Source organism: Sus scrofa, chromosome 3, assembly GCF_000003025.6.
Source record: "Sus scrofa isolate TJ Tabasco breed Duroc chromosome 3, Sscrofa11.1, whole genome shotgun sequence".
Classification (NCBI taxonomy): Eukaryota; Metazoa; Chordata; class Mammalia; order Artiodactyla; family Suidae; genus Sus; species Sus scrofa.
The window spans coordinates 124,954,344-124,982,226 of record NC_010445.4 but is presented as its reverse complement, the minus strand read 5'-3'; the positions used below and the strand labels follow the sequence as shown (position 1 = coordinate 124,982,226).

At 51.9% G+C, this 27,883-nt stretch overlaps 1 protein-coding gene across 8 annotated transcripts in view; it reads left to right on the top strand.

Annotated features, from left to right (window-relative positions):
* LPIN1 (lipin 1) overlaps positions 1-27,883 on the top strand; it is a 133,581-nt gene that overhangs the window by 91,911 nt on the left and 13,787 nt on the right. For all 8 annotated transcript variants that reach the window (XM_021085565.1, XM_021085564.1, XM_021085569.1 and 5 more), the window contains 6 exon segments: positions 571-640; positions 3,961-4,053; positions 7,011-7,090; positions 14,472-14,598; positions 16,035-16,183; positions 16,654-16,740. In XM_021085565.1, coding sequence (XP_020941224.1) covers positions 571-640; positions 3,961-4,053; positions 7,011-7,090; positions 14,472-14,598; positions 16,035-16,183; positions 16,654-16,740 — 606 coding nt within the window.

Here is a 27,883-nt window from a genome sequence, read left to right as displayed (position 1 = left end):
GTCACTATATGATTAGTGTTTGGATGTAGCTGTGCATCCTGGGGAGTTTCACATTTACCTGGGACCTGTAACCTCACCGCCTTGGCCTGTGGGGCTTGGCCTGGTGCGTGGGAAGGCGGGAGGGTGTCACACAAGAGACCACGGCCCCAGGCCTTGGAAGCTTCGTTGTCTGAGGTCAAGGGATGAGCACGTGTTTTTACAGCCTGTCGGCTGACTTTTCTCTGGAAGAGGAAGCCACGGCTGTTTCCGTGTTAACAGAGGGTCCTAGTTTCCTTTTTGTTGAACCCTGGCAAGAAAGGGCCCAGCACAGCGGGGCGTGGGCTGCTGTCGGCTGGCCACTGGGCACCCGCTGTGTCATCTGTGCTGCTGCCACGACAGCCACTTGGCCACTCGGTGTGATCCCTGTGGGTGTGGATGGACAAGGGGCTCCTGCCAGGGCGGGGCATGTGGAGGACAGCCAAAGGTGTTGGACCCAGTGGAGTTCCAGAGCCTTCCATGACCGCCTCTAGGCACAGTAGAAAGTTCAGCCTGAGCCTTGGTCTTCTGACGTCTTTTCATTGTTTGGTTTAGATACTATAACTGGACAACAGCCGCACCTCTGCTCCTGGCGATGCAGGCCTTCCAGAAACCTTTGCCAAAGGTGAGCTTTAACACGAGGAAGAAAGGGGACCCTGAAAATGATAGGTAGATGAGGCTGGGGGGTTGGAATTTTTATTTAAGAAACCTCAAGGTCACTGACATTGTGCTCTTTGCAAGTTCATGGGTATGAGCATCAGGAGTCTCGCGCTGGTCTGTCTTGCAGCTTGACTGTCCCCCCTCCCTGTCAAGGCAAAACCTCCCAAGAGAGGCAGTGCCGGACCGAGTCCTGTCTCTTCCAGGGTTCCCGCACCTGCCATGTCAGGGACACAGTTAGGGGCAGAGCAGACGGATGCTGACATCAGAGCCCGAGAGGGATGAGGGGAGCAGGCATCAGGGTTGGGTGCAGGGAGGCAGCTGCCAGGGCAGCATCAGGCACCACCCAGCCGGGAAACAAGCCCTGGGCTGATTGGCCAAGGAGGAGCAGGTGCAGGTCTAGGGGCGGCCCCTTGCTGCACCCGAGGGCAGAGGGCAGTGAGTGGCTGCCAGGAAGAGGAGGTGAGGAGCAGACGTGTGCCCACGTGCCCACATCCTCCCCGATGGTTCCCTGGGCTTACCCGGAACGGACCGTTTTTTGGTGATGGATCCTTCTGGATCCTCCCCTTTGCACTGACCATTTTCCGGTGGAGGAAGTTTCCTTCTGTGTGGCACAGAGGCCTGGCCTTACACGTGCGTCCTTCACGCTCTGAGCACGTGCCTCGCGCTGCTGTGGATGTTGTCCACCAGGCGTCCTCACATCCCCGAGTCCCCAGGGTCCACTGCGGCTCTGCTGAGCCCGTGCTCTCTCCTTTGCGGTTGTGTGTGTGTGTGTGTGTGTTTGCTTTGGGATCGTGGCCCCTCGCTGGCGGTGCTTTACCTGTGAGTTTTCTTTCCGGGCTGAGCAGAGGTCACGCCCCCCAGAGTGGTTTGGTTTTGTGGCCACCAGGTCCCACACAATAGCCCTGGCCCCGGACAGATTTTTGTGTTGCATGTTTTAGCTCTAACAAATCAGAAAGAAAAAAGTCCAGTGCAATAGAAATGTGGTTATAAAGGATGTAGTTCACAGAAAAAGAAATAGATGTGACTGAGTCCTGAACTTCAAGAAATTAGTCTTTGTGATATAGAGGTGTTCTGAGACTTTTTACGGCCACTCAGTAATTGTTTGGACACTGTTTATGGCATTCATCTAAAATAGAAATTATTTCTACGTGTAGAATTTGTCAATCTTGGGGTTATCTCTTTAAGGATCCAGCATTGTCTCTCTGGCGGCGTAGGTTCAATCCCTGGCCCAGCCCAGTGGGTTAAGGATCCGTTGTTGCTGCAGCTCTGGTGTAGGTTGCAATTATGGCTGGGATTTGATCTCTCGCCATGGGTGTGGCCATAAATTTAAAAAAAAAATTGTCAGTCTTGTTTTGTGGCTGCTGGGTTTTGTGTCACACGCAGAATGGCCCTAAGTCCCGTTTCCGAAACTTGTGCAGATATGCCCTGTCTTTCCTTCTTGTACTTTCTTAAATCTGTGATTCATCAACATTTTATTTTGAGAGTAATGAGTGTGAGGTTATCAGGAACCAAATCAGTTTTTTTCTTTTTTTCAGCTGGTTATTGAATCAAGATGCTTTGGTTGCAGGAAACAGAGTGATGACAAGTGGCTTGAATAATAGGGGTTTATTATCTGACACAATAAGCATCTCTTAGAGGCTGGTGGTTTCAGGCCAGATGAATTTGCGTGAGCTTCTCTGTGGTTGTCTTGGCTTTCCTTTTATGATCACACGATGTCTCTTCTACATGGCGTCTCCTCATATACCCACGTCCCAGTAGGAGAGATAGAGGCAGACTCCTCACGTTTCATTGGCCACTACTTGGTCAGATGATCTCCTCCAAGCCAGTTATTGGCCAAACAATGGAATGGCTCTGGGTGGTACCGACCGACCTGGGTTCCTCCTCTGGAATTGAACCTGCCTCCTGGGAACAGAGTACTGTCTGATTTTTGAGCAGAGTTTTCCATGTGTTGGCAAGAAAGAAAAGGGATGCTTTGCCCAGGGGGGGCAGCTGACAAGGGTGTATGTAGCATAGCTACCGGATCAGCCTAATTCCTTTCATTACATAACTTTCTTCTCCTGATAGGCAGTTACAACTTTACCATATATTACATTTCTCTGTGAATTTAGACTTACTTCTGGGCTTTGTCTTCCGTTCCGTAATGTTTACTCATGTCCCAATATTTTTTTTTAGTTATTGCAGCTTTTAAATATATTTCAATATTGAGTAAGGCTTATGCTTCCTTCTTCTTCTGTCTGTGAGTTTTCTTGGCCATTTTTGTTTGTTTTATAAGTGAACTTTAGAATCGGTTTGTCTGAGTCCGAAAATAATCCTGTTAGGTTCTCTTAAATTGGAGTTTTGTGACATTTATGGATGAAATAGGAGGAATAGAGTTAAGTGACACTGGTATGAATTGTGCTATTTGTGAATAGGGTATGGATGATGAGCTTTTTAGTATGTTCAGATTTTCTCTTCTGTCAGGTAGGGATTTTTAATGATAGAAGGAAGCACACTTCAGGCAAAATATGTCAATTATTTATCTTTTCACTAATCTGGAACTTGTTTGGTGGAAAGACTTAAATCTTTCTTCCAGTACTAGCTGAGGTATCACCTACCTGACAGCTGTAGAAACCAAGGAAGGGAAATTAGATAGCATTTACCTTTGTGCTGGAATTAATTTCAAGATAGATATTTTGTGCTTTGGAAATACTTAGAAAATTTGAATTAATATTTAATCTCCTCCCGTTCAGCTTGCATTTATTTAGGCCAGGAGTATGACTTTGTAATACTTGAGGTTTTCAGTCAATGTATCAGTTAATGTTCCATTTGCCAAAATTTGGAAGTTTACTAAAAAGATCCCGTGCATCTGACCCTTTGTCTAAACCTGTTTATCCTATACCCCATATTAATCATTTCATTTTTTTATTTTATAATCATCCCTTTGAGCATAACAATATCTTAATGAGTAAACCACTTTAATTTGAAAACTTCTGGTCTGACTAATCACTAATGATTTTCAATGCTTTCTTTTTCTGTTGTTGTTGTGTTGTATTTTATTTGTTGTGTGTTTATTCCTTTAACATCTTCTTAAGTCTTCATGCTTAAGTTACCTTAATGTAATTTTGGACGCCATTAGGTTTTGCTTCTCAAAAATTTTTAATCCGCAAATAGTATGTTGTGTTTTCTCTGATTTTTTTTTTTTTTTTCAATCTTTCTTTAATTTGCATGTGTGTGTCTTTTGGTTTGGAGGTGCTAAGTTGATCTTTTTTTGGTTCCATTATTTATGTTACCATCCATTTAAAACAGGCCACGGTGGAATCTATCATGAGGGATAAGATGCCCAGAAAGGGAGGAAGATGGTGGTTTTCGTGGCGGGGAAGAAACACCACGATCAAAGAGGTGAGCCCGGCACGCAGAAGAGAGTTTCTGCTCAGCTCGGCGAGGGTTGGGTTTGGGCAGGGGCATTTGTCCTCAGGCTTGAGTGTCACTGAAAGAAGCCATCCTGCCAGGCCAGGAGCCACCTCTGCCTCCCAGTAGGAAATGGAAGCGCAGACCCGAGGGGAGGTGGAGACAGAGGCCCCGGAGGAGCGAGTGGAGGTGGGTTCACCTCCCGGCCCTGCTCCCTCTTAGAGGAGACCGTGGTCAAGTCCCTCCTGCCCTGGGACTTTTCTTCCTCTGTAAAAAGACGAGATGCAACCTCAAGTGTACATTTTTTTTCCTCTTTTTTCTTTTTAGGGCTGCGCCCTTTTTAGGGCATATGGAAGCGCCTGGCTAGGGGTCAAATCAGAACTACAGCTGCTGGCCTCCACCGCAACCACAGCAACCACAGATCCCAGCTGCATCTGCGACCTGCACCACCGCTCATGGCAACGCCGGATCCTTAACCCACTGAGTGAGGCCAGGGATTGAACCCTGCTCTCATGGATACTAGTTGGGTTCATTTCCACTGAGCCACCGTGGGAACTCCTTACATTTTTTTTTCTTAAGGTTAAGTATCTTCCTGTGAGCAGAGTTTCAATGAAGTGGACCTAGATGGTCTATCACATCCACCCTCGGCCTCTCTTCCTCATTCTGTGTAGTTCAATTGACTTATTTAGGGTAACAGTCCAATTTATGTCACTCCCTGCTGAAAACGTTTAAGTGGGTTCCCAGGACTCTTACAGTTAAGACCGATCTCCTTTCCACGGTTCACAGGACTTGTGTATCCTGCCCCTGCTCCCGCTATAGTCTCATCTTTTGCCAGTCCCCTTGCCTTCACTGGCTGAAAGTACCGTCTACCCCAGGACCTTTGCATGTGTTGTTTTCTCTGCCTGGTGTTCTGGGAGCCCTCTCACGCGTCTTCACTTAATTAACTCGAACCTCAAATGGCCCTTTCTTGGCAGGTTAGTCTGGTCTGCTGTTCTGCTCTCAGAGCCCTGCCTGTGAACTTTTTCTTCACGATTTTGTCAGCATTTATAATTACACACTTATTCGTATGACTGTCTGGTTAGCATCCCTTTCCTCCAGACCCTAAACTCCATGAAGGCAGAGCCCATGTGTGGCTTTGGTCCTTGTGGGATCCCAAGTGCCCGCATTGGACCCAGAGCAGGAGTTCAGCAGATATTCAAGGGAATATGCTGGCTATGCTTTTGGAATATCGCGGGACAGACCCCAAGAACAACAGTCAAGTCTGTTGTTAAAAGAGTAAAAGAAATCCCGGGAGCTCAGTGGTTTTTCGGTTTGGTTTGTTTCTTTGTTTGTTTTGTTTTTTGTTTTTATTTTTAGTTCAAAGGGAAAGAGTCTGTTTTATCAAGGTAGGTATTGGGAGTTCCTGTCCTGGCTCAGTGGTTAATGAATCCGACTAGGAACCATGAGGTTGCAGGTTTGATCCCTGACCTCGCTCAGTGGGTTAAGGATCCAGCATTGCTGCGAACTTCGGTGTAGGTTAAAGATGTGGCTTGGATCCCGTGTGGCTGTGGCTGTGGCTGTGGCGTAGGCTGGCAGCTACATCTCTGATTAGACCCCTGGCCTAGGAACCTCCATATGCCACGGGTGCGGCCGTAAAAAGAGAAAAAAACAAACAAACAAATAAATGAATACTGTTCTTGGGCATTTTCTGTTTGTATATCCAAGTTTTACTGATTGTCCCATTATTTCCAAGGGGCGCAAGCATGTTAGAGCAAGCATATGCTCTACTTTAGAAAACTTAAAGCATATTCTGATTCTCTTCCTAGAAAGCAGAATGTTCCAGAATTTAGGCAGAAGCCTATTTCAGACACTTAGTTTATTGCAGAGTATCCAGATTATCAGTTTGAACTGAAGAAAATGCCAGTTTGAAACAAGAAAGAGATAGAAGCCCTCTCTTAAAAGAATGAAATTCGTCATTTCAGATAAATATATATTTTTGAACTAGTCTAACAAAGAATCGTTACTAGTGACAGCAAAGTTCCTGCCCCAATAAAGAGACTGCCCATTGTTTGGCCTGTCGTCACATCACTTATCTGTGTGCTTATAAAACAAACGAAAGGACATTTGACAATGGTTTGTACCCCTCATACGTTAAGCCGGTCACCCTGTTGTGTAGTTTTTATCGCTCCCTTTCTTTCTTGACATCAAAAATATCGACCTCTCTCCTGACCCAATGGCCACAGATAATGTGATTTGGTTGTAAGTCCTTGGTCCTTTGGCGCATCTGCCTGACCTCTGATGACTTCCTGTGACGTCGGTGGGGCTGGCGGATGTCTCCCGCCTCTCTTGCCTGCACGGGCCTGGCTCTGCGTTTATGTGCAGCGTCTCTGTGGGCCATCGCAGCATTAACACGGGCATATCTCACCCCTGTGTTGCTAGTGAGCCAGCGAGGCTCTGAACGTCTCCCCGACGTGCCCGAGGTTCCTAAGCCGGAGAAGCAGGACGGACCCAGAGCTCTTGGAATGCCGCAGCTCTTTCTAGTACATTAAAGGAGCATCTCTCTATTAAGAGCATGCGGTATTGAGAAAGAGAATGCGTCCATGTTTTTCTCAAGCAAAATATGGTGTGAAAATATTTTCAGGCGTTTCTATCAGCAATTATAAGAAAATATTTTGAAAGCCCTCGCGTTTCCAAGCAGCCCTTGATAGAGCATTTGCATAAGCTACAGTGATGATGACGTTTGGTTTGGTGCCACAAACACTTATGGAAAACAGACTTGTTTCTGTCAAAAATACTTCCCAGCTGAATTGTAGACGTCTAAGCGAAGGAGCGACTGGGACCTGCCACCCCCAGGCGTGTGCCATGGAGACCCTGCCCTGGGCTTCGGAGAGCCCATCCCAGAATGCCATCTGTCGTGTGGGTGGTTTCCCTTCGCTATGTCCATGACCCTTTGTCTTCCTCTTCTCCAGGAAAGCAAGCCAGAGCAGTGCTTGGCAGGAAAGAGCCACAGTACTGGGGAGCAGCCGTCACAGCTTGGCATGGCCACCAGGTACAGTGCCAGTCATCTTGGGGGTGTTCCGGCTCTTTTCTGTGTCCAAGGTCAAGGCGCATGCCCAGCAGATGCTGATAGGGTTCACCAAATAGCCCAGGCCTTGACCCAGACGCACCTGGGTTGCAGACCCAGCTCCGTCATTTCTCAATGACCTGGAGCCGTTTACTTCAATTGAAGTGCCCGTTAATCACGTGCAAGCCTTTGCTCCCTTAGATGCAGAAATTCCCAAGTCAATGCGAGGCTTAAACGAGATAATGTATCTAGAGCGTTCCTCGTGGTCTTGGCATAAGATAGCTCTCCCTCTGCAGAAGGTAATCGTCGTAGTGGGAGTTCGTGCAGATGGATGACGGTGACGCACTAGCAGTGACATGAAAACACGTTTCCCTTCTGAAGGAACTTGCCTTTCTCTGTGGTTTAAATTCGTACCAGGACTTACTGCTTTTCTAAGTCTCAATAGAGATTCATGGGTTTTTTTAAACAATGTATTGGCATATGGTTAACTTACAGTGTTGTGTTAGTTTCAGGTGTACAACAAAGCGATTCAGTTATACATACATATGTATCCATTCTTTTTCAGATTCTTTTCCCATATAGGTTATTACAGAGTATTGAGTAGATTTCCCTGTGCTGTACAGTAGGTCCTTGATACTTATCTCTTTTATATGTAGTAATGTGTGTATGTTACTCCCAACCTCCTAACTTATCCCTCCCCAGCATCTCCCCTTTGATTACCATGAGCTTGGCTTCAAAAGCTTTGAGTCTGTATCTGTTTTGTAAAGAAGTTATTTTGTATCATTTTTAAATTAGCTTCCACCTATCAGTGATATCATATTTTTGTCGTTGTCCGACTTCACTTAGCATCGATAATCTCTAGGTCCATCCGTGTTGCTGCAATTGGCATGGTTTCATTCTTTTTTGTGGCTGAGTAATATTCCATTGTATATATGTACCACATCTTCTTTATCCATTCCTCCGTTGATGGATGTTTAGATGGCTTCCATGTCTTGGCTATTGTAAATAGTGCCAGAATGAACATTGGGGTGCATGTATCTTTTCAAATTATGATTTTCTCCAGATATGTGCCCAGGAGTGGGATTGCTGGATCATATGGCCATCTATATTTAGTTTTCTAAGGAACCTCCACACTGTTCCTCATAGTGATTGCACCAGTTTACATTCCCACCGACACTGTAGGAGGGTTGATAGGGATTCATATGGACTTGGCGTAGGAGCCATTAGATCTTGATGATAGTGATGCATATTTGTAGTGTCTTGCCTTCAGCGTATCCTACTTGAATAGGATTTGAGGATAACTCCTCTGAGGGCAACGCCATCACCCACTAGTTTGATGTTATTGCATCCTGACCCTGAGTGGTCCGAGTGGGTATAACACTTTTTCCACATGACCTGGCCTTTATGCTATTCCTGTGCCTAAGAAACCCCGGGCTGGGTTTCTTACTTAGCAGGCAGAAAAATGCCAGCGTAGTCACCAAAGGCAAGATTCTCATCTCCATCCTTTTTATACCTTGGTGGTCAAGCCAGTGCCTCAGAAGCAGGCATTTCTTTTTTTTTGCTTTTTAGGGCTGCACCTGCAGCATATGGAAGCTCCCAGGCTAGGGGTCGAATTGAAGCTGTAACTGCCGACCTACACCACAGCCACAGCACTGCAGGATCTGAGCTGCTGCTAAGACCTACACCACAGCTTACGGCAACCTGGATCCTTAACCCACTGAGTGAGGCAGGGGATCAAACCCGTGTCCTCATGGATACTAGTTGGGTTTGTTACCACTGAGTCCATGATGGGAACCCCAGAATAGGCATTTCTCTTTTTTTGGTCTTTTTTTAGGGCCGCAAACACAGCATATGGAAGTTCTCAGGCTAGGGGTCAAGTCGGAGCTGTAGCTGCCGGCCTCTGCCACAGCCACAGCCATGCAGGATCCGAGCTGTGTCTGCGACCTACAGCATAGCTCACGGCAACACCAGATCCTTGACTCACTGAGCGAGGCCAGGGATTGACCCGGAATCCTCATGACACTAGTCAGATTCACTTCCGCTGAGCCACGGCAGGAACTCCGGAGCAGACATTTCTTCAGTGTTGTTCTTTTACTGAACCGATGAGATTTGCCTGACATCTGGTTGATTTATAGGAGAGATGGGCTTAGAGTGTCGTCCTCGGACTCCTGGCCTTGGCTCTGTATCTTACACTATGGCGATTCTAAAAATCATTGTCGGAGATAGAGACCGTGTAGGAGTCAGGTGGGAAATAATCTGGTTTCTTTACTCTCTGTGGGGAAGAGTACGCAAGAGCTGATGGGCTCCGCCCTGCTGTGGGGCCAGCTCCTGGCTAGGTTGCTACCCTTTTTGTCCCCCTGGTGGCGCCCTGGCGCTGCTCCTGCCCACCTGCCCCCGTGCCCCGCCCCCTCGGGTATTTTCCCGGAAGGGAGCCCGGAGAAGAACTGTGATTCTTTTCCATTCTTCACCCTCCGCCTCTGGCTCACCCCAAGGCAGGTGAGCTTGGGGCTAAGGATGTGCCGTCCTGGGGGTGGCCAGCGTGAGAGCCTGTGGGTTTTCATTAAGAAGCTGTTGGAGGAATTCCTGTCGTGGCTCAGTGGTTAACGAATCCGACTAGGAACCGTGAGGTTGCGGGTTCGATCCCTGGCCCTGCTCAGCGGGTTAAGGATCCGGTGTTGCCGTGAGCTGTGGTGTAGGTCGCAGATGCGGCTTGGATCCTGTGTTGCTGTGGCTCTGGCGTAGGCCGGTGGCTGCAGCTCTGATTGGACCCCTAGCCTGGGAACCTCTGTATGCCGTGGGAGTGGCTCAAGAGAAGGCAAAAAGACAAAAAAAAAAAAAAAAAAAAAAAGAAGCTGTTGGAAGTGGTAGGCTGTTCACAGCAGACTGTGGAGTCAGGCAGATCTGGCTTGGAGTCCTGGCCTTGGGCAAACTCCTTTCTGTCTCTGAGCAGAGGAATAAGCCTGATGTCTGCGTCCAGAGCAGCCGGGAAAGGGGCTCAAGCAAAGATGCCACCTTTCTGGAGTTCCCGCTGTGGCACAGTGGGTTGAGAATCCGACTGGGTCATTGCAGAGGTGCGGATTTGATCCCTGGCCCGGTGCAGTGGGTTAAAGGATTCAGTGTTGCTGTAGCTGCAGCATATGTTGCAGCGGAGGCTTGGATTCAATCCCTGGCCGGGAACTTACATATGTTGCACGTACAGCCATTTAAAAAAAGAAGATGCTGCCTTTCTGTCATAGGCAGGTTTCTTTTTTTTTTTTTTTTGGCTTTTTAGGGCCCCACCAGCGGCATGTGGAGGTTCCTGGGCCAGGGGTCAAATCGGATCTGCAGCTGCCAACCTACACCACAGCCACAGCAGTGCTGGACACAAGCCACGTCTGTGACCTACGCCACAGCTCATGGCAATGCCAGATCCTTAACCCACTGAGCGAGGCCAGGGGGGTTCGTTAACCACTGAGTGACAACAGGAACGCCTCCTAAGCAGTTTAAACCAGCAGTTTGGCTGCGCTGGAAATGCCTGCTCTCCGGGGACTCTTCGAGAACCTCTCTGCTCTGCAGTAATTTCCAAACCTAAGAGGCGGCCCGAGCTGGGACCTGGTCACCCCTTTCTGTCATCTTTGGTGAATTCGTCAGCTCCTCGGTGCCCCCGCCTCCTCCTGTGAAGCGGGGACCAGACTGACACCCCCACCGAGGGTGCTGGCCCATCTGATCCTCGAGCACCTTTCCGAGGAAGGAGACCCAGAACCGAAACCCAACGGGGCCACACGGGCTGTGTCTGCGGCACCCGTGGGGACGGTCAGGAGGGTGGCTCTCTGGTGACCTGGAGCGCACAGGCTCATCCTAACCAAGCAGTGGCAGATGTTTGAAAGTTATGCGCTACGATGCGACCAAACGCAGGCCTGGGGAAGGCGGGCCGCACTCAGAGAGGTTTACAGCGGACAGAACCCCATAGCGGCTGGCACATGGTCTGCATTCTCCTTTCTCGGGGCCAGGAGGCGGCTCCTGGAGGCCACGGGGTGGTGAGGCCCGGGTCACTTGAGCAGCTCTTCTCAAGCTGCAACATTAGCTGGCAGTTTATCTGATGCATTTCCGATTTTCTTAGGATCTAATATGGTCCTATTCGGATATTGCCAAAAATGCTTTCTTCGGTTAAATAGAAATAGTTTAAGACTGTGGACCACTCTGAGTTCATCAGGCTACACCTCTTCATGAAACCTGGAAAATCGAGAATTGACTCTTTACACAGGATTTGAGATCCCCAACAGCCTCCATCTAAAGTCTTTGGAGCCACGTGCTTCTTTTTATTTTTGCTGGCGTCCTCGACTCTTGGTCTCCTAATGAGATGCAAGCAGTTGACTGCAAAAAAGTGTTGGCGTGCTTTCCTAATTGATAGATTCGTGATTGACAGAACAGTCCCTGAAGCCTCCTAATTGAGCAAACAGCCTGTCACCAGGCAAGTCATTAAAATACCATTGAAAACTGAACGCTGGCAAGTGCTATCTTAGAGGATCCCGGCGCCTCGACTGATCACAGACACTCAAGGGAGATGAGCCCTTTTGTCTTGTTCTGTTGCTTCTCGCAGATGCCGCAGAACCAATGACATTAAGGACCATTGCAAGAGTCGGGGGGTTGGTGGCAGGTCCGCTGATGACCGTGCACCTGCCCCAAGCCGGCCCCGGCAGACACCAGCCGAACAGCTCCCATCTCACTTTCTGCATCTGCCTTTTCCTCACTCTGCTCCTTCAGATGGTGGCTGCACCCACTTAGGGTTTTTGGTTTTTGTTTTAAAGCCGCAGATGGAAATAACAGCTCTTCCGCCCCGCTTCCGCGTCCCACCTCAGAGCACACATCAGTCTCTTGACCCTGAGTGCTTCAGATCACATTTGGGTCTCATTTCCCTCCAAACTGTTTGCATGGCGTGTTGATGTGTTCCACTTCCCTGGGGACCTGTAGCCTCTCCTCCTGGGTTCCCACCTGCTTGTCACGGCCATTGGCTCCAGGACCACGTCTGCCTGTCTGTGTGCAAACCTCTGGGTTGTTGGTTCAGAAGGACCAGCGTCAGTCATAGGATGGGCAGGCTTGGAAGTGGAAGGCACTTCGGTGTCATTTTCCAGACGAGCTGCTGAGGCCCAGAGAGGAACTCCGTGGTCGTGAGGCCTTTGCTGGGATGCACGCCTCCCAGTCCAGTTTGTCTGTCTGTCACCTGCCAGCATCCTGGATTCCTTGGTGGGCGGGATGCCACTTGCTCCCCTGCCTTTTCCCATCAGGGAATCAAGTCTGAAAGAAAAGTGAGCTGAGCAGGACAGCTGGAAGTTCCTGGGGCTTGAATCTGACCCAGCCCCCAGTTGCCGATTCATGCACGTGTAGCTCAGCCCTGCCATGGAGCCCCCAGGATTCTGGCCTATGCGCTCTGTCTCCATGGACAGTCACCTGTTACCATGGTGTCTTCACCAGGGCTGTGTCCCCATGATGGACAGGTCGGTGACTCCAGCCCAGACAGTCCAGCCCCTCTTGGGGTGTCCTCTGCTTTCCTAGGGTAGTCTTTGTCCTGCTGTGTTGAGTTTAGACAGAAAGCCCCGGGCAGCAGGGCCAGGCTGTTTGCTCAGTCCTCCATGCCTGGCAAGGTGCCCAGAAGCACTGGATGGAGTTCCCGTTGTGGCTCAGTGGGTTAAGAACCTGAATAGTATCCATAGGAATGCAGGTTTGATCCCTGGCCTCACTCAGTGGGTTGGGGATCCAGTGTTGCCACAAGCTTTGGTGTAGGTCGCAGATGCAGCTCTGATCTGGCATTACTGTGGCATGGTATAGGCTGGCTCCTGGCCTGGGAACCTCCATATGCCACGGGTGTGGCCCTCAAAAGACAAAAGGAAAAGAAGCAGCAGCTCTGGTTACTCGAGCTCCAGTTCACCAGCCTGCAGTCCAGGGGCGGCCTCTCATAGAAGCAGGTGCCCCGGGAGGGGCAGCTCATTCTAGACTTGGAAAGAGCCCAGTGGAAAGAACACAGAAGCAGGGTTCTGTGTAACAGGGTCCTCCTTCTCGTCAGCCCTTGTCTGGGGGAGGATTGGATTGTAGGAACTGCTTCTGGAATGAACACACAGGGTAAAAAAGCAATGGGTTGCATAGGAAATACCCACTTATTTTCTGGTGGACAGGAAGGGGAGGCAGGAGGTCTGGAGGGCCAGGTGAGCGCTCCCTGCAGTAAGAAGGTACCGATGGAGGAGGAGTTCCCGTCATGGCGCAGCGGGAACGAATCTAACTAGGAACCATGAGGCTGTGAGTTCGATCCCTGGCCTTGCTCAGTGGGTTGAGGATCCGGGGTTGCCGTGAGCTGTGGTGTAGGTCGCAGAGGAGGTTCGGACCTGACGTTGCTGTGGCTGTGGTGTGGGCCAAAGGCTACAGCTCCCTTTAGACCCCTAGCCTGGGAACCTCCATATGCCGCAGGTGCGGCCATAAAAAAGAAAAAAAGAAAAAGAAAGAAAGAAAAGAAGAGATTGATGGAGCCCATGTTTGTGTCAGACTTGCACAGAAGGGTGGGCTGAGCAGGAAGCTGGGCAGGAAGGTGCATGTCCCTGGGGCCGGGCTGTGCCTGCTCAGCGTTCTTGTTGAGCCTCGCAGTGGCTTACTGAGCACTTTGTGTAGCATTGAGGCATTTTCCCAAACAGAAATGTCCTGGGAAGGCAGATCTAGTTCTGCTGGGTTGGGGGCTATGCCAGAGCAGGGTTTGAACCCAGGGAACAGCTAACTGCTGATAGGCTTTGTGTGAGCTGTTCAGAGGAAATGAGCCCGCTTCCCACCCGCACGTCCCAGCCCCCTGCCACGGGGAGAAGCAGGGAGAGCCGGGAGCATTGGCTTCTGTGCCGGGAGTAGGGGTAGCCTGGCCGAGGACTGGGGAGTCTTCCCGGCTTCATTGGCACCTGTAAGTCCCAGAGTGTCCTTGTCCTTTGGAATTGTGCATTCGGAGAGGTATATACAGGGGACTGATGCGTCTGGACGGGGAGGAAATTTGGACGCCTGGTGCCTGGCCCACAGCCTGGGGTGGGCAGAGAGGAGAATGTGTGAGCATCCTTCCAGGCAGGATGGCGTCCCACCCCACCTAGCAGGAAGGGAGCCTCGTGGTTTAAAATAGAGTGATGATAGCTGGTAAAGAGGGATGTGAATGAGGCGGGGCCGCCCCGGCGGAATAATGCAGGAGGCGCATGGAGGGGGGCACACAGGAACTCATTGACGATATCACGGCACATGGAAAATGACCACCCAAGACAGCACTCAGGAGAGACCCGGCTGACTGGTCATTGATTCCGGCGAATGCATTTTTAACGGCCGCCCAGATGCATTTCCTAACTGGCGATCACGTCACCGTGTGTTCCAGAATGAAGCACGAATCATCCTCCAGTGATGAGGAGCACGCAGCTGCCAAGCCGTCCGGCACAAGCCACCTCCCCCTGTTGTCCAGCGTCAGCTACAGGAAGACCCTGCGGCTCACGTCGGAGCAGCTGGTGAGTGCGTTCGGGGGGCACTGGCCCAGGCCCGGCCCCCGACTGGCGGGCCCAGGGTCCGGGTGTCCCTCCAGCTCTCTGGCTCCCACCCCTACGCCGGGCACCTTCTCTGTCCCAGAGCGCCCGCTGCCCTCTGCTTCCCGCAAATCCGCCTTGTAATGCCTCGCGTTTGCGCCCGACGTCAGCTCCTGCCTGGGCTGGCTTCTCAGAGTCGCTTCTCCTCTGTCACCCCCAAGGCTGTCCTGGAGCCTCCTGTTCTGAAAGTGTTGGAAGAAGGCGGCCCGAGGGGGCGACTCTGTCCTGAGGTGTAAGGGACTGATGACCAAATCTCGCAGGGCTGCTTCCGCCTTTAGAGAGGCGTCTGTTAAACCAGATGCATCTCCTGAACTGGGGCGTGGAGCACGTGTGGTGGGATTCAGAGGGTTTCAGGGAGCAGAGAGCCACCCGGGCCCTAGTGTCCCCTTCCGGGGGCCTGAGCCTGTGTCCCATGAGAGGAGAGGACAGTGAGCAAGTGATCCCACTCGGCTCATCTCCTAAGGGCGTGTGGGGACCAGGCTTGTCTGTGACGGTGTTTGAAGGGAAAAGCTAAGGGACGGCGGGACGCCCTGCAGCCCAGCAGTCCCCAGGCAGCGGCTGCATGGCAGGCGGCCCGACCGCCATGCCGGGGGCGACCAGGCCTCCGGCCACCACCTGGCTTGCACTCGAGGGCCCCAGCATGGAGTTTGAGAACCGCCAAGAGGGGATTCTGCTTCCTGAAGCTGGTGTCATTTCCTGGGGTCGGGAGCATACGCTTCTAGAAGTGAGGTACCACGTGACCGAGGCTGCTCTCCTCCAGTGTGTACTGGATTCGCACACCTGGCTCAGATTCGTGTCCCTGGTCATGGCCCTTCCTGCTTGGTCATGGCCTGGTATGTGCATCCCAGTCTGAAGGTGTGATTCCCTGTGAGGGGCCCCAGAGCCTGTCCTTTGCCCCCGTGGGACGTGGGCCTGTGAGGGGAGCAGTTGGTCAGGCTGCCCAGGTCCTGAAAGCACGTTTCTCATCTCGAGGGACAGGGCAAGGATTGTACAGTGACCTCGGATGATAATTAAAAAAAGAAATCCAGCAATTCCCACTGTGGCTCGGCCAAAACAAACCTGACTGTGTCCATGAGGATGCAGGTTCGATCCCTGGCCCCGCTCAGTGGGTTAAGGATCTGGCGTTACCATGAGCTGTGGTGTAGGTGGCAGACATGGCTCAGATCTAGTGTTGCTGTGGCTGTGGTGTAGGCCGGTGGCTACAGCTCCGATTCGACCCCTAGCCTGGGAACCTCCATATGCCGCAGGTGTGGCCCTAAAAAAAAAAAAAAAATCCAGATCTGATTTCTGGGGGAACAGAAGCGAAGTGTCTCTCTCTCTGGGGCTTCCCCTCAAGCAGACACCGGGTTCCTGTGTTTCAGAAAAGCCTCAAGTTGAAGAACGGCCCCAACGACGTGGTATTCAGCGTCACCACGCAGTATCAGGGCACGTGTCGCTGCGAGGGCACCATCTACCTGTGGAACTGGGACGATAAGGTGATCATCTCCGACATTGACGGAACCATCACCAGGTGGGTGCAGCTGGGAGCCCGGCCTGGGCCAGCGGGTCACTTCCTCTCAGGCATCACGGGGCTCGTGCAGGTCAAGTTCCCGGGCGGCCAGGGCTGCTCGGGGAGTCGTAGCTCCCGGAGTCACACAGCTGTGGTGGGGGTCGGGGGCACGTCCCTCTGGCGCGGTGGCGTCCTGACTGTGCCACCCACGTGGGTGCCTCTGGCGCGCCCTTGGGCCGTGGCCCTTCTCTCAGCGAGGCGAGGACTCGATGGGCGATCAGACCAAGGTGCCCCTCGCGAACGCACAGCCCTCCACGCGCATCCTCGTGTGGTGGCTTCTGTTCCTTTCTGCCCAGAAAGCAAGTTGTGCATCTCATTTGCATCTTTTATGAGGCGTTGATAGTGCGTTGAATCAAATGGTCTTTTTTTTTTTTTTTCCCGTTTTGTGATGACCTTTTCATTTTATTTTTCTCGTCTGTGTTTTTGTTCAGGTCGGACACTCTTGGCCACATTTTGCCCACCCTTGGGAAGGACTGGACCCACCAGGGCATAGCCAAGCTGTACCATAAAGTGAGCCAGTGAGTACTCTGCACGCGGAAACTTCCCTGCGGGGCCGACGTCCAAAGACGGTGCCCCTCGGCCGGGGAGGGTCGGCAGCGGTGGGGATGGGGGGTCCTGAGCGCCCCTCAAGTCCTGCCAACTCCACATTTGAACTCAGTCCTAAAAGACACACGAGAAAGCGATAGGGGCATTGAAGATGGATGGAGAAGGAAGAAGGCGGCAGCCTTTGTGTGGACGCATTCAGGTTCCTTTCACACCGAGGAAAGTCCGGAGAGCAAGTGGTGGTCTGACGTCAGCCAAGGGATTTATTTATTTGAAGTTACAAAGTACAGATTCCAAGCAGGTTTTGTGGGCTACCCAGCATCCCTCATCGTGTCACCTGGTCGCGGGAGGGCTCTGCCGGGGACCCCAAACCCATGACAGCCTGCGGTGGGGCCGTGCCTGGGACGCCAGGGCGGGAGGTCAGGTAGATCCGGAGGGGTTCTTGTGCCCGGACCCCGTGTCCCTTCACTTCATTCTTATAGGGACTCTGAGAAGCGGGCAGTAGCGTTTCCAAGCTTAGAGAGTTCATGGGTCCAGAGCCTCATAGCTTCTAACAGGCAGCCCTCACGGAGGCCCCGGTCGGCCCAGCTCCGGGCCCATCCCTTCTCTGGTTCACCTGTGGGGTGCAGGGGCCGTTGGGGTTCCCCGCCGCCACACTGGCTTGTGCTTAGTCACACTTCGCCCATCTTTCTGTGGATCAGAGTCTCCCCTGTAAGTGAAACCTCTGCCCCCAGCGCCCTCTGGTCTCTAGTCAGAGCTGGGAGGTGCCCTGGGCTGACGAGACTCCCAGCCTGGTGTGCTCACCTCTGGCCCATGGAGGGCATGACGGGGGGTGGTGACAGTGACGGTGACAGGGAAGAAGGAACGTGCCCTCAAGCTGCGGCGGGTGCTCTGAGCACAAATGAGAGAAGTACACTTTCCTGGTCCTTATCCAGCATTTATTGAGCGCCTCTTGTGTGCCTGGTACTGTGACCGGAGCTTGGGGTGGTGATCAAGTGGGCACGGAATCTGGCCTCCTGGACCTCACGCTCCGGGGTTGGGGGAGGGACCTGGGAGGACCTTCCACCCTGGTGGGGGTCAAGGCCTCGGACTTGTCAGGTGCCCAGCTCATCGCTTTGACCGTCCTTTTCTAGATTTCACCTTTGAGCAATGATAAAACTGTGGCATAGGTGGCCGTTGCGGCTTGGGTCCGGCGTTGCTGTGGCTGTGGCGTAGGCCGGCAGTGGCTGCTCTGATTTGACCCATAACCTGGGAAGTTCCATATACTGAGGGGGCAGCCCTAAAAAAAAAAGAAAATAGAGTAGCTTGTCGAAGAATGCCTAACTGGCCTTTTGTTGGATGGAGTGGTTCAGAACGGGTCAGGCCTGTGGGTGAGCATCTGAGGGTTGCCAAGCACCTGCTGTGTTTTGTTGAGTTTTGTTGGGTTTGGTTGAGTGGAAGGAGCTTGACGCTTGCACCCTGAATGTGAGGTGATGTGTCCTCAGTGGCGCCCAGACGGGCCAGTGTCGCCTGGCTCTCTCTGCTTGGCCATGGCCTTCAGGGGCTCTGTACGGGACTGAGGGCAGGCTCCCAGGGGCTGGCTCTGCAGCCCAGCAGTTCCGGGCCCACTTCTGCAAGCTCCCAATTTCCTACCGCTTCTCCCCAGACCCTTTTTGCGAGTATCCAGGCCGACAGGTCCCCACACGGTTCTTCGTTTTCCCATCTCCCCGCCTTTGCGCGTGTGATGGTTTCTGCCGGGCCTGCCTTTGCCTCTGATTTTTGCCTCTTGACGTTTTTCAGCCTCATTTCCAGCTCTGATTCCACGGTCCTCACGAAACCTTTCCAGGCCAGCATCGGTTCCCCGGACGGCTCTTGTGGCCTCTTCCTCTGGGCTTCTGATACCCAAGGGCTCGGCCTGGCTCGATGGCCTTGGTGGCATCACTGAGTCCGGGCCCAGGCTGGACGAGACGTCGGCTTTTGTGGCGGACTGTTGATTAGAGCGAATGCAGGCGGTGTCCCACACGCCACCTCCCCTGTCTTAGGCAGCGGCAGCTGGAAGGAGTGTGCAGGGGCTGAGAACTGGTAACGGTGGTGAGGTCTGTTGGTGTCACATATGTGATTACCCGGAGACATATTTAGGGGAGCGTTTAGCAGAGTTCCCGTTGTGGCACAGCGGGATTGGTGGCGTCTTGAGAGCACTGGGACACAGGTTCGATTTCCAGCCCGGCACAGTGGGTTAAGGATCTGACGGTAGGTTATAGCTGTGGCTCAGATCTGATCCCTGGCCTGGGAACTCCATATGCCTTCGGGTGGCCAAAAAAGAGAAACAAACAAAAAAATAGAGAAGTATTTGGTATAATAGAGCACCAGGAAGAAGAGGCCGTTCGAGGGAGGGTTTTCGGACAGACCACTCTTTCCTGACACTGCTTTCCTTGACTTTGGGTGCCCCTTAAATTTTGCGCACTGCAGTATTTTTCTTTCCTTGTTTTTTAGGGCCGCGCACAAGGCATGTGGAAGTTCCCAGACTAGTGGTTGAATCGGAGCTGCAGCTGCTGGCCTACGCCACAGCCACATCAACCACAGATCTGAGCCGCGTCTGCGACCAACACCAAGCTCATGGCAACGCCGGATCCTTCACCCACTGAGTGAGACCAGGGATCGAACCCACGTCCTCATGGATCCTAGTCGGGTTCGTTTACTGCTGAGCCACAAAGGGGACTCCACTGCAGGTTTTCTCAAATGGAAAAACCAGTCTGAGCCACTTGCTCGGAAAAAACAGAAAATGAGGAAAATTTTATTTCTTTATTTTTTGCCAAATGTAATTGCTTGTTTGAATAAGTCAGCCTGCGAGAAACTATGTCAGGTGGACCATCACCTTGCTCACAGAGGAGGATCTAAAGCTTGCTTTTTGATTTTTAAAAGTCGATTTGGTTATTGATTAAAAAGAGCTATAGCAGATACAAGTGGAAGATACATGAAACTCCCTCGTATTCAAATATCCACATTCAATATGTAGAAGGAGCGAAAAGAAGGATTGTTCCCTAAAATTTGCAGGGTGTTGAGCCAGTGGGCGTTTGGGAGGCTGAATATGGACAGTAATTGCTCTAATTTTCTGCCTCGCTTGACAAATATTGTTATATTCGTGCAACCAGAAGTCAATGTCTCCATGACTTAGCAAGAATGAAGGCTTCCTGTGTTTCCCATGGACACATTGGTTCATCCGTGGCCTAACGAATGCATCCTCCGAAGCTGGGGTGCTGCTGAAGGCCGGAAATAATCCTCAGCAGACTCCTGAGGAGCCCTTTTCTCCTCCGGGCCAGAGTGGTTGTTTCTTTCACCTCAGGTCTTGCTGGGTTATTGTGTCATCACTCTCTGTTGGGAAGGGAGGGGACCGCATGGTGGTGAGGGAGTCAGGGGACCTGGTTCTGGGGACCACCGCCTTTGGCTCCCCGTGGACCCACAGACCCCGCCCCCCGCTCCCAGCCTTGGCCTCTTCATCCTTCAGGTGAGGAAACTGGACCAGATGGTCCCTTAGGGTCCTGCTGGCCAAGCGGCGCTGTGATGCTGGGTCTGTGGCTGGAGTCGCAGGTGCATCACAGACATGTCACAGGCCTCCGTGAGAACCCCAGGGATGTTGCAGGCCCTGATTAAACCCAGTGTGCACAGGGGCTGTCCTGGGTGCCACGCGGGGTGCTGCCCGCCCCTCCCTTCAGGGATCCTGGGATCCTGTAGGAGGAGACACACAGCACTCCTGTAACGGGGCTTGGCGGGGGGATGAGAGATGCAGATTAAGTGAAGGAGAAATGAATTCTGATTGAAGAGCCGAGGAGTCGAAGGTTTCAGTGAGAAGGTGGCACCTGCGCTGAGCCTCATCGGATGAGCAGAGCTTCAAAAGCTCATCGCGGGTGGAAGGAGGAGTGGGAGGAGGGGCTGAGAGACGGGGGACAGGGGGTCGCTCACAGGAAGGGAAGCCCTGGTGCAGAGGGCAGGCCGTGTATGTGACCTGGAAAGCTGGCTGGCACAGAGGTCAAGGGCCGTGGAGGCCGGACTGGGAACAAGCCCGAGTTTGGCACGGAGCTGTCTTTCCTTAAGGTACCAGGTGAGTGCACTGCCTCTAAGGCTGCAAATAGGGCCACAGCAGTCCCTTTCCCCTACGTCAGGGGCTTTCAGTGGCGATTTTGCTTCCTGCAGACGTGTGGCGGCGTCTGAGGACTTCTTTGATGGTCGTGACTGGGGTGTGTCCTTGGCATCTGGTAGGTGGAGGCCGGGATGCTGCTCAGAACCCTCCAAAGAGGTGGCCTTGTGGGGACGCTCCCAAACCTCCCGCAGTTTTTTGTTTGTTTGTTTTTGCCTTTTTAGGGCTGCACCCTCGGCACATGGAAGTTCCCAGGCTAGGGGTCTAATCGGAGCTGTAGCCACCGGCCTACACCACAGCCACAGCAACGCGGGATCCTCAACCCACTGAGCGAGGCCAGGGATCGAACCTGCAACCTCATGGTTCCTAGTCGGATTCGTTAACCACTGAGCCACGACGGGAACTCCTTTTATTTTTATTTTTATTATTTTTTGCACCCGCAGTAATTTATCTGGTCGTCCAAGATGTCAGCGGCTGGAGTTCCTGCTGTGGCACAGCAGGTTAAGGATCCAGCTTTACCGCAGCTGTGGCCTAGATTCAGCTACAACTCAGGCTTGATCCCTGGCCCAGGAAACTTCCGTATGCCGCAGGAATGGCCAAAAAACTAAAAAACGAAAAAGCCTCAAATGAGAACCAGTTGAGAAACCCCACTGTGTACCTTCTTTTTAAAAAATATATTATTTTCCATCCTGGTCTGTTCCAGGAGATTGGATCTAGTTCCCTGTGCTGTACAGTAGGGCCTCATTGCTTATCCTTCTAAATGGAATAGTTTGCATCTACTAACCCCAGACTCCCCATCCATCCCACTTCCCTCCTCCCCCTTGGCAGCCACAAGTCTGTTCTTCATGCCTGTGAGTCTGGGGAAACTCCACTCTAGAAGCTTAGCTTAACTTGGAAAATTAAGTCAAAGAAGTAAAAGATTACCCAAGGTCATCTTTCCTGTCTTCGGCAGTGTCTCTGCAGGCCAGATGTTGTAAGAGGGATGAAGAGACGGGGACCAGGGAGTTCCCGTCATGGCGCAGTGGTTAACGAATCCGACTGGGAACCATGAGGTTGCGAGTTCAATCCCTGGCCTCGCTCAGTGGGTTGGGGATCTGGCATTTCCGTGAGCTGTGGCCGCAGACGCGGCTTGGATCCCATGTTGCTGTGGCTCTGGCGTAGGCTGGTGGCTACAGCTCCAATTGGAGCCCTAGCCTGGGAACCTCCATATGGCGTGGGAGCGGCCGTAGAAAAAGGCAAAAAGAGGAGTTCCCATCGTGGCTCAGTGGGTAACGAATCTGACTAGGAACCATGAGGTTGTGGGTTCAATCCCTGGCCTTGCTCAGTGGGTTGGGGATCCGGCATTGCTATGAGCTGTGGTGTAGGTTGCAGATGTGGCTCGGATCTTGCGTTGCTGTGGCTCTGGAGTAGGCCGGTGGCTATGGCTCCGATTGGACCCCTAGCCTGGGAACCTCCGTATGCTGCGGGAGCAGCCCTAGAAAAGACACACACACAAAAAAAATAGAGACGGGGACCAAAGGAGAAGCTTGTTTGTACCAAGCCTGGTCGTGCAATGATGCTCTTTCTTGTCGGCTCTAGTGTTTCCCCAGAGCCCTGATCCAGGAACTTAGAGGGATAAGCGGAAGTTTGCATCTGCTCACCCCAAACTCCCCATCCATCCCTCTCTCTCTCCCGAGGGATAAGTGTGACCCGCGTGTGCGTGCTGCACCTCTGTTCACGGCTCCCTCCTCGGGCAGGCAGTGAACGGAGTCCAGTGTCCTTCCTCCCCTGGGTCCCTCGAGGCCACCTTGCTCTGTCCTGTGCCCTGTTTCCATCCTGGTTGCTCCCACAGCATCTCTGCTCCACAGGGCAAGCGGCACTGGGCCCCATGGGCACCCTTAGCCCAGCCTGGCTCCAGCGGGGGCCCGGTGGGTGTGCCCGGGTGTGCCGGGGTGTCCTGCTCCTGGCTGCCCATCTGAGCGAGGGGGTCTTACCCGCCGGGGACACCGTGGAGAGGACGCTTTGGCGACGCGCTGTCACCTGAGTGATTGGCAGGAGCACCTGGTGTTTCACGCAGCTTTCACGGGGGTGGAGGCTCTGGAGAGGTGGTCCCTGCTGCCACCAGCACCCGGGCAGCTCTCCCATCAGGACACCGGGGAGCTGGTTTTCCTGCTAAGTTTAGTAACGGCCTTTGAAGGGGACACTTGCATGGCAAGGACACCCAGAGGCACCACCAAGCCACGAAGTATGTTTGCAAATCAAGCCTTGAACAAAAGTAGCATCTCAGGCCCCTGCAGGTGGCAGCTTTTAGGACTTTGATGTGAAGAGCTGTATCCAGAGATAGTGACTTTAAAAAGGGAAAAAGAGTGTTGGTTCAGATACAAAGATGTTTCGTTAAAAAGTTGCTTGGTTTTCAAATGCATCCTGAATCCATACAAGCTGATATTTCTGTAGATTCTCTTCGTCTTAACACTTTCCTGTTTCTCTGTTTTAAAGAACATCTTAGTAGGGAGTTTCCATTGTGGCACATTGGAAACGAATCCACCTGGGATCCATGAGGATGCGGGTTCAATCCCTGGCCTTGTTCAGTGGGTTGGGGATCCAGCATTGCCGTTAGCTGTGGTGTAGGTCGCAGACTCGGATCCCGTGTTGCTGTGACTGTGGTGTAGGCTGGCAGCTGCAGCTCCAATTTGACCCCTAGCCTGGAAACTTCCATCTGCCACGGGTGGAGCCCTAAAATACAAAAAAAAAAAAAACCCCACAGAAAACAAAAAAACTCCTTTTTATTAGACAAGTCCTTGGGCCAGCATGATGTATTCACAGTAGGACAGTGAGTTGGGTTGGAAGTGGGTAGTTTGTATTTACTCATTCAGCAGAGATTTGTTCAGTGTCTGCTACTTGCTAAGCACTGTTTTGGGCACTGAGGTTACAGCAAGGAATGAGCCAAAGTCCCCACCCTCGAGGAGCACGTGGGTTAATGAGACACAGCCAGACAAGGGGCTGTCACGTAGTATTAGTGATCAGTGCCTTGGCGAAAAAGGCAGAGCAAGGGCTTAGTGCCTGGGGTGAGGGGGAGGGAGGGTGTGTTTTATTAAATAGATGGAGCAGCGAAGGGCCCGCTGAGTGGGTGCTGTCTGAGCAGATCTGGTCGAGACGAGGGGGCAGGAAAGCCCGAAGGGAACAGCAGGTGCAGGAAAGGGCGTGGCACGTGGGAGGACCCATGAGGATACCTGTGTCTGGCCGGGCACCAGGGAGTGAATGGGGTTGGCAAGAAAGGCGGAGACCCGGTCTCAGTGGCCCTGTGGGTCACGGCGAAGAATGTGGATTGTGTTTGAGAGAGTCGGCAAGCCTTGGGAGAGTTTTGAGCAAGCTCGGATTAAATGCGGAGTGTGCTTTCTGTGTGGAGACTTGGGGGGGGGAGCAGGGAGGTGATTCAGGCTGTTGCAGGGGTGGAGGTCAGAGGCCCCAGCACCGGGGCTCATAGCGTCATATACCACTGAGAGGGCCTGCTGATGGGCTGGGGTGGGGCGGGTGGAGGGGAGGACGGTAGAAACCCAAGGTGGGCCCCGAGATCTTGGCCTCAAATCCTGGGCAATGGGGGTGCCACCTGCGGAGGTGGAGCGCCTGCGTGTGTTTGAGATGCTGCGGCATATCTGATGAGTGCTGTGGGCTTTGCAGTTGAGTGTATTGTCCTGGAGCTTAAGGAGGGGAGTCTGGACTGGGAATATAATTTGGGAGATAGTGTATAGACAGTGTTTTTAAAAGTTTAAATATGTTTTATTTAATCCAATATATTAAAATATTATGCAAACATGTTATCAATATAAAATTTGTTAATGAGGTCTATCGTATATTCTGTTTTATTTTTTAATTTATTTTTATTTGTATTTTTTTTGCTTTTTTAGGGCCACCCCTGCGGCATATGGAAGTTCCCAGGCGAGGGGTGGAATTAGAATTATAGTCGCCGGCCTACACCACAGCCACAGCAATGCCAGATCTGAGCTGCGTCTTCAACCTACACCACAGCTCATGGTAACGCTGAATCCTTAACCCACTGAGCGAGGCCAAGGGATCAAACCCGCGTCCTCATGGACACTAGTCGGATGTGTTTCCCCTGTGCCACAACGGGAGCTCCCTGGCCATTGAGTTCTGACACTAAGTACCTGCAGTGGGTGCAGACCCCACGGGCTAAGAGCTCAGTCCCGAGAGGCTGTCCTGACTTCAGGCGCCAGTTGTACGTAGCAGGCCCCCAGCTTACCCACGCTGACTTGGCTGTAAACGGGGGCTTCCCACCCCCCCCCCCGACTCAGGTTTGATCATGTGCTGTGATGGCTCACAGGATCTGGGGAACACATTTACCGGCTTATTATAAGGGTCTGAGAAAGGATCCAGATGGAGAGGCACCTAGGCCAAGGTCTGGAAGGGCCTCGCCCCTGGGGAGTTGGGGTGCACCACCCTCCTAACATGTGGCTGCCTTTACCACCCCAGAAGCTCCCCGAAGCCAGGCTCGGGCTTTTACGCGATTTCATCATGTAGGCTGATTGATTCTGTCACTGTCTGGCCAGGGAGGGCCCTCAGTCTCCAGCTTCCCTCTTTCCCCCAGGATCGGGGGCGGGGGGCGGGGTGGGGGGAGCAGAGAGTTCAAGTCCTCCAGCTGCGGGGTTCGTCCCTCTGGTTCCCAGCCTCCACCAGTCCCCTCATTCGCGTCAACTCAGGTGTGGCTGGAAAGCGCTTATTTTGACAGTCGTATAGGGTCTAAAAAAAAAGTCTAGATTTTCTCACTCTCCTTCCCCACATTTTATGATTTTGATGTCCTTTTTTACATCGTCATGTGTAGTCTTTTGCTGTTGCCTGTGTTTATCATCATTTTTATAAATAGGGTTTTTTTTTTTTCTTTCTTTTTGATCTGTATACCGGCTTATTTAAGTGGTTAGTTTCCAACTGTGAGTTCCTCCATCCTCTGTCTTCTTACTTCTTTCCTGTCTAGGGGAGAGTTTTCAGTATTTCCTTTGAATTTGCTTAGTATTTCTGTATTTTTTGAGTTTTTTGTTTGTTAGAGAAATTCTTTATTTCTCCTTCCCTTTTAAATGATAGTCTTGCTGGGTAGAGTATTCTAGGCTGCACATTTTTCCCTTTTGGAACTTCAAATATTATCTTGCCACTCTCTTCTGGCCTGTAGTGTTTCCGTAGAGAAATCAGCTGACAGCCTTATGGGGGTTCCCTATAATTAACTCCTTGTTTTTCTCTTGTTGCTAGAATCACCTCCTAATCTTTAACTTTTGCCATTTTTGTTATATGCCTTGGTCTACAGTTGTTTGAGGCCCTCCATGCCTCCCGTATTTTGAGATCTGTTTCCTTTAGATCTGGAAAGTTTTCAACCATCATTTCTTCAAATATATTTTCAATCCCCTTCTCTTTTTCTTTATCTTCTGGGGTCCCTATTATAGATTGGCCCGCTTTATATTATTGAAAGGGACTTGGAGTTCCCATCGTGTCTCAGTGGTAACAAACCCAACTTGTATCCATGAGGACTGAGGTTTGATCCCTGGCCTTGCTCACTGGGTTATGGATCCAGCATTGCTGTGAGCTGTGGTATAGGTCATAGATGAGGCTTAGATTTGGCGTTGCTGTGGCTGTGGTGTAGACTGGCAGCTGTAGGTTCAATTCAACCCCTAGCCTGGGAACCTCCATATGCTGCAGGTATGGCCCTAGAAAGACGAAAGAAAGAAAGAAAGAAGGAAGGAAGGAAGGAAAGGAAGAAGGAAGGAAAAGAAAGGTTTATTTTGCACCGTGAAAGATTCTTCTCTTATCCCCATCACTCAGGAATTCCAGGGGTTTTAGAAGCTCTGTGTCAGAAACCAGGAAGGAAAACCAAATATTTATGTATCTTACGCTGCTTCAGTTCAAATGTGGCTTTTAAGGCCCTGAAAGTGGATGGGCTCCTCCAGGGACTAAGAGTGGTGACAAGAAATGAGGTCCATTTAGAGGCTGGGTGGAGACCTAGCCAAGGCGACTTGTCTGGGAAGAAGTGGCCGGTGAGGAGGAGCAAACCAGGGTCCAGCAGGGCCTGGAAACTGGGGAAAAAAAGGGCGTCCTAGAAGAAGGAAGGGTCGCCTGTGTCAGATGCCTCCGGGAAGGCTGTTCGGGAGGGAACTGAGAAGTGATGCCTGGATCTGGCAGGTGGCATCACAGGGGACTTTGCCAAGGGCAGAGAGGCAGGGGAACAAGCACCTGCTTGGATGGGCTGACAGGGGAAGCCGAGTGAAAGTGGAGTCGATGCAAATATGCAGCTCTCGGAAAGAATTCTGCTGCAAACAGGAACAGGGAAATGGGATCTGAACAGGGAAATGGGAACAGAGAGGCAATACCTAGGAAGCGACGGGTTTTGATTTTTGGTTTTTGTGGTTGTTGATGGCTTGGATTGTTTTTAAGATGAGAGGAGAGGGGTTGGAGTGTATTTGTGTGCTCACACAAAGTGCAAGGGGGGTGGGGTGGGATTTGCTTGCTCGTGTCTGGGGGGGGATGGGCTTAGTGCTGGTGAAGTCTGTGCTTGGCAGGTGGAGGTGGGGCCCTTTGCACAAGTGGCCTGGTGGCCCTCAGCCAGGGGGAGGGAACAGGAGTGGGAATGGCTCAGGCGCAGGCAGATTGGCCAAACTGAGGCTCCAGCCTCAGTTTCCCTAACGGTAGAGCAGGAGGGAAACACCTACTGAGCAGTATTCCCAGGAGGCGTAAGCATAGTGGGGGCCGTGCAGGTGCTTAGTAAACGCCAGCAAAGCGCATTCAGGCTTCTTTCTCCATTGCAAATAAGATTGTGGCGTTCCCGCTGTGGTGCAGCAGGATCTGCAGCATCTCTGCAGCTCTAGGTCGTGAGTTCGATCCCCAGCCCAGTGCCACGGGTTAAAGGATCCAGTGCTGCCGCAGCTGCTGCATAGGTTGAACTAGCTGCAGCTCGGATCTGATCCCTGATCTGGGAACCACGTATGCTGAGGGGCGGCCAAAAAAGGAGAAAAAAAAAAAAAAAGATT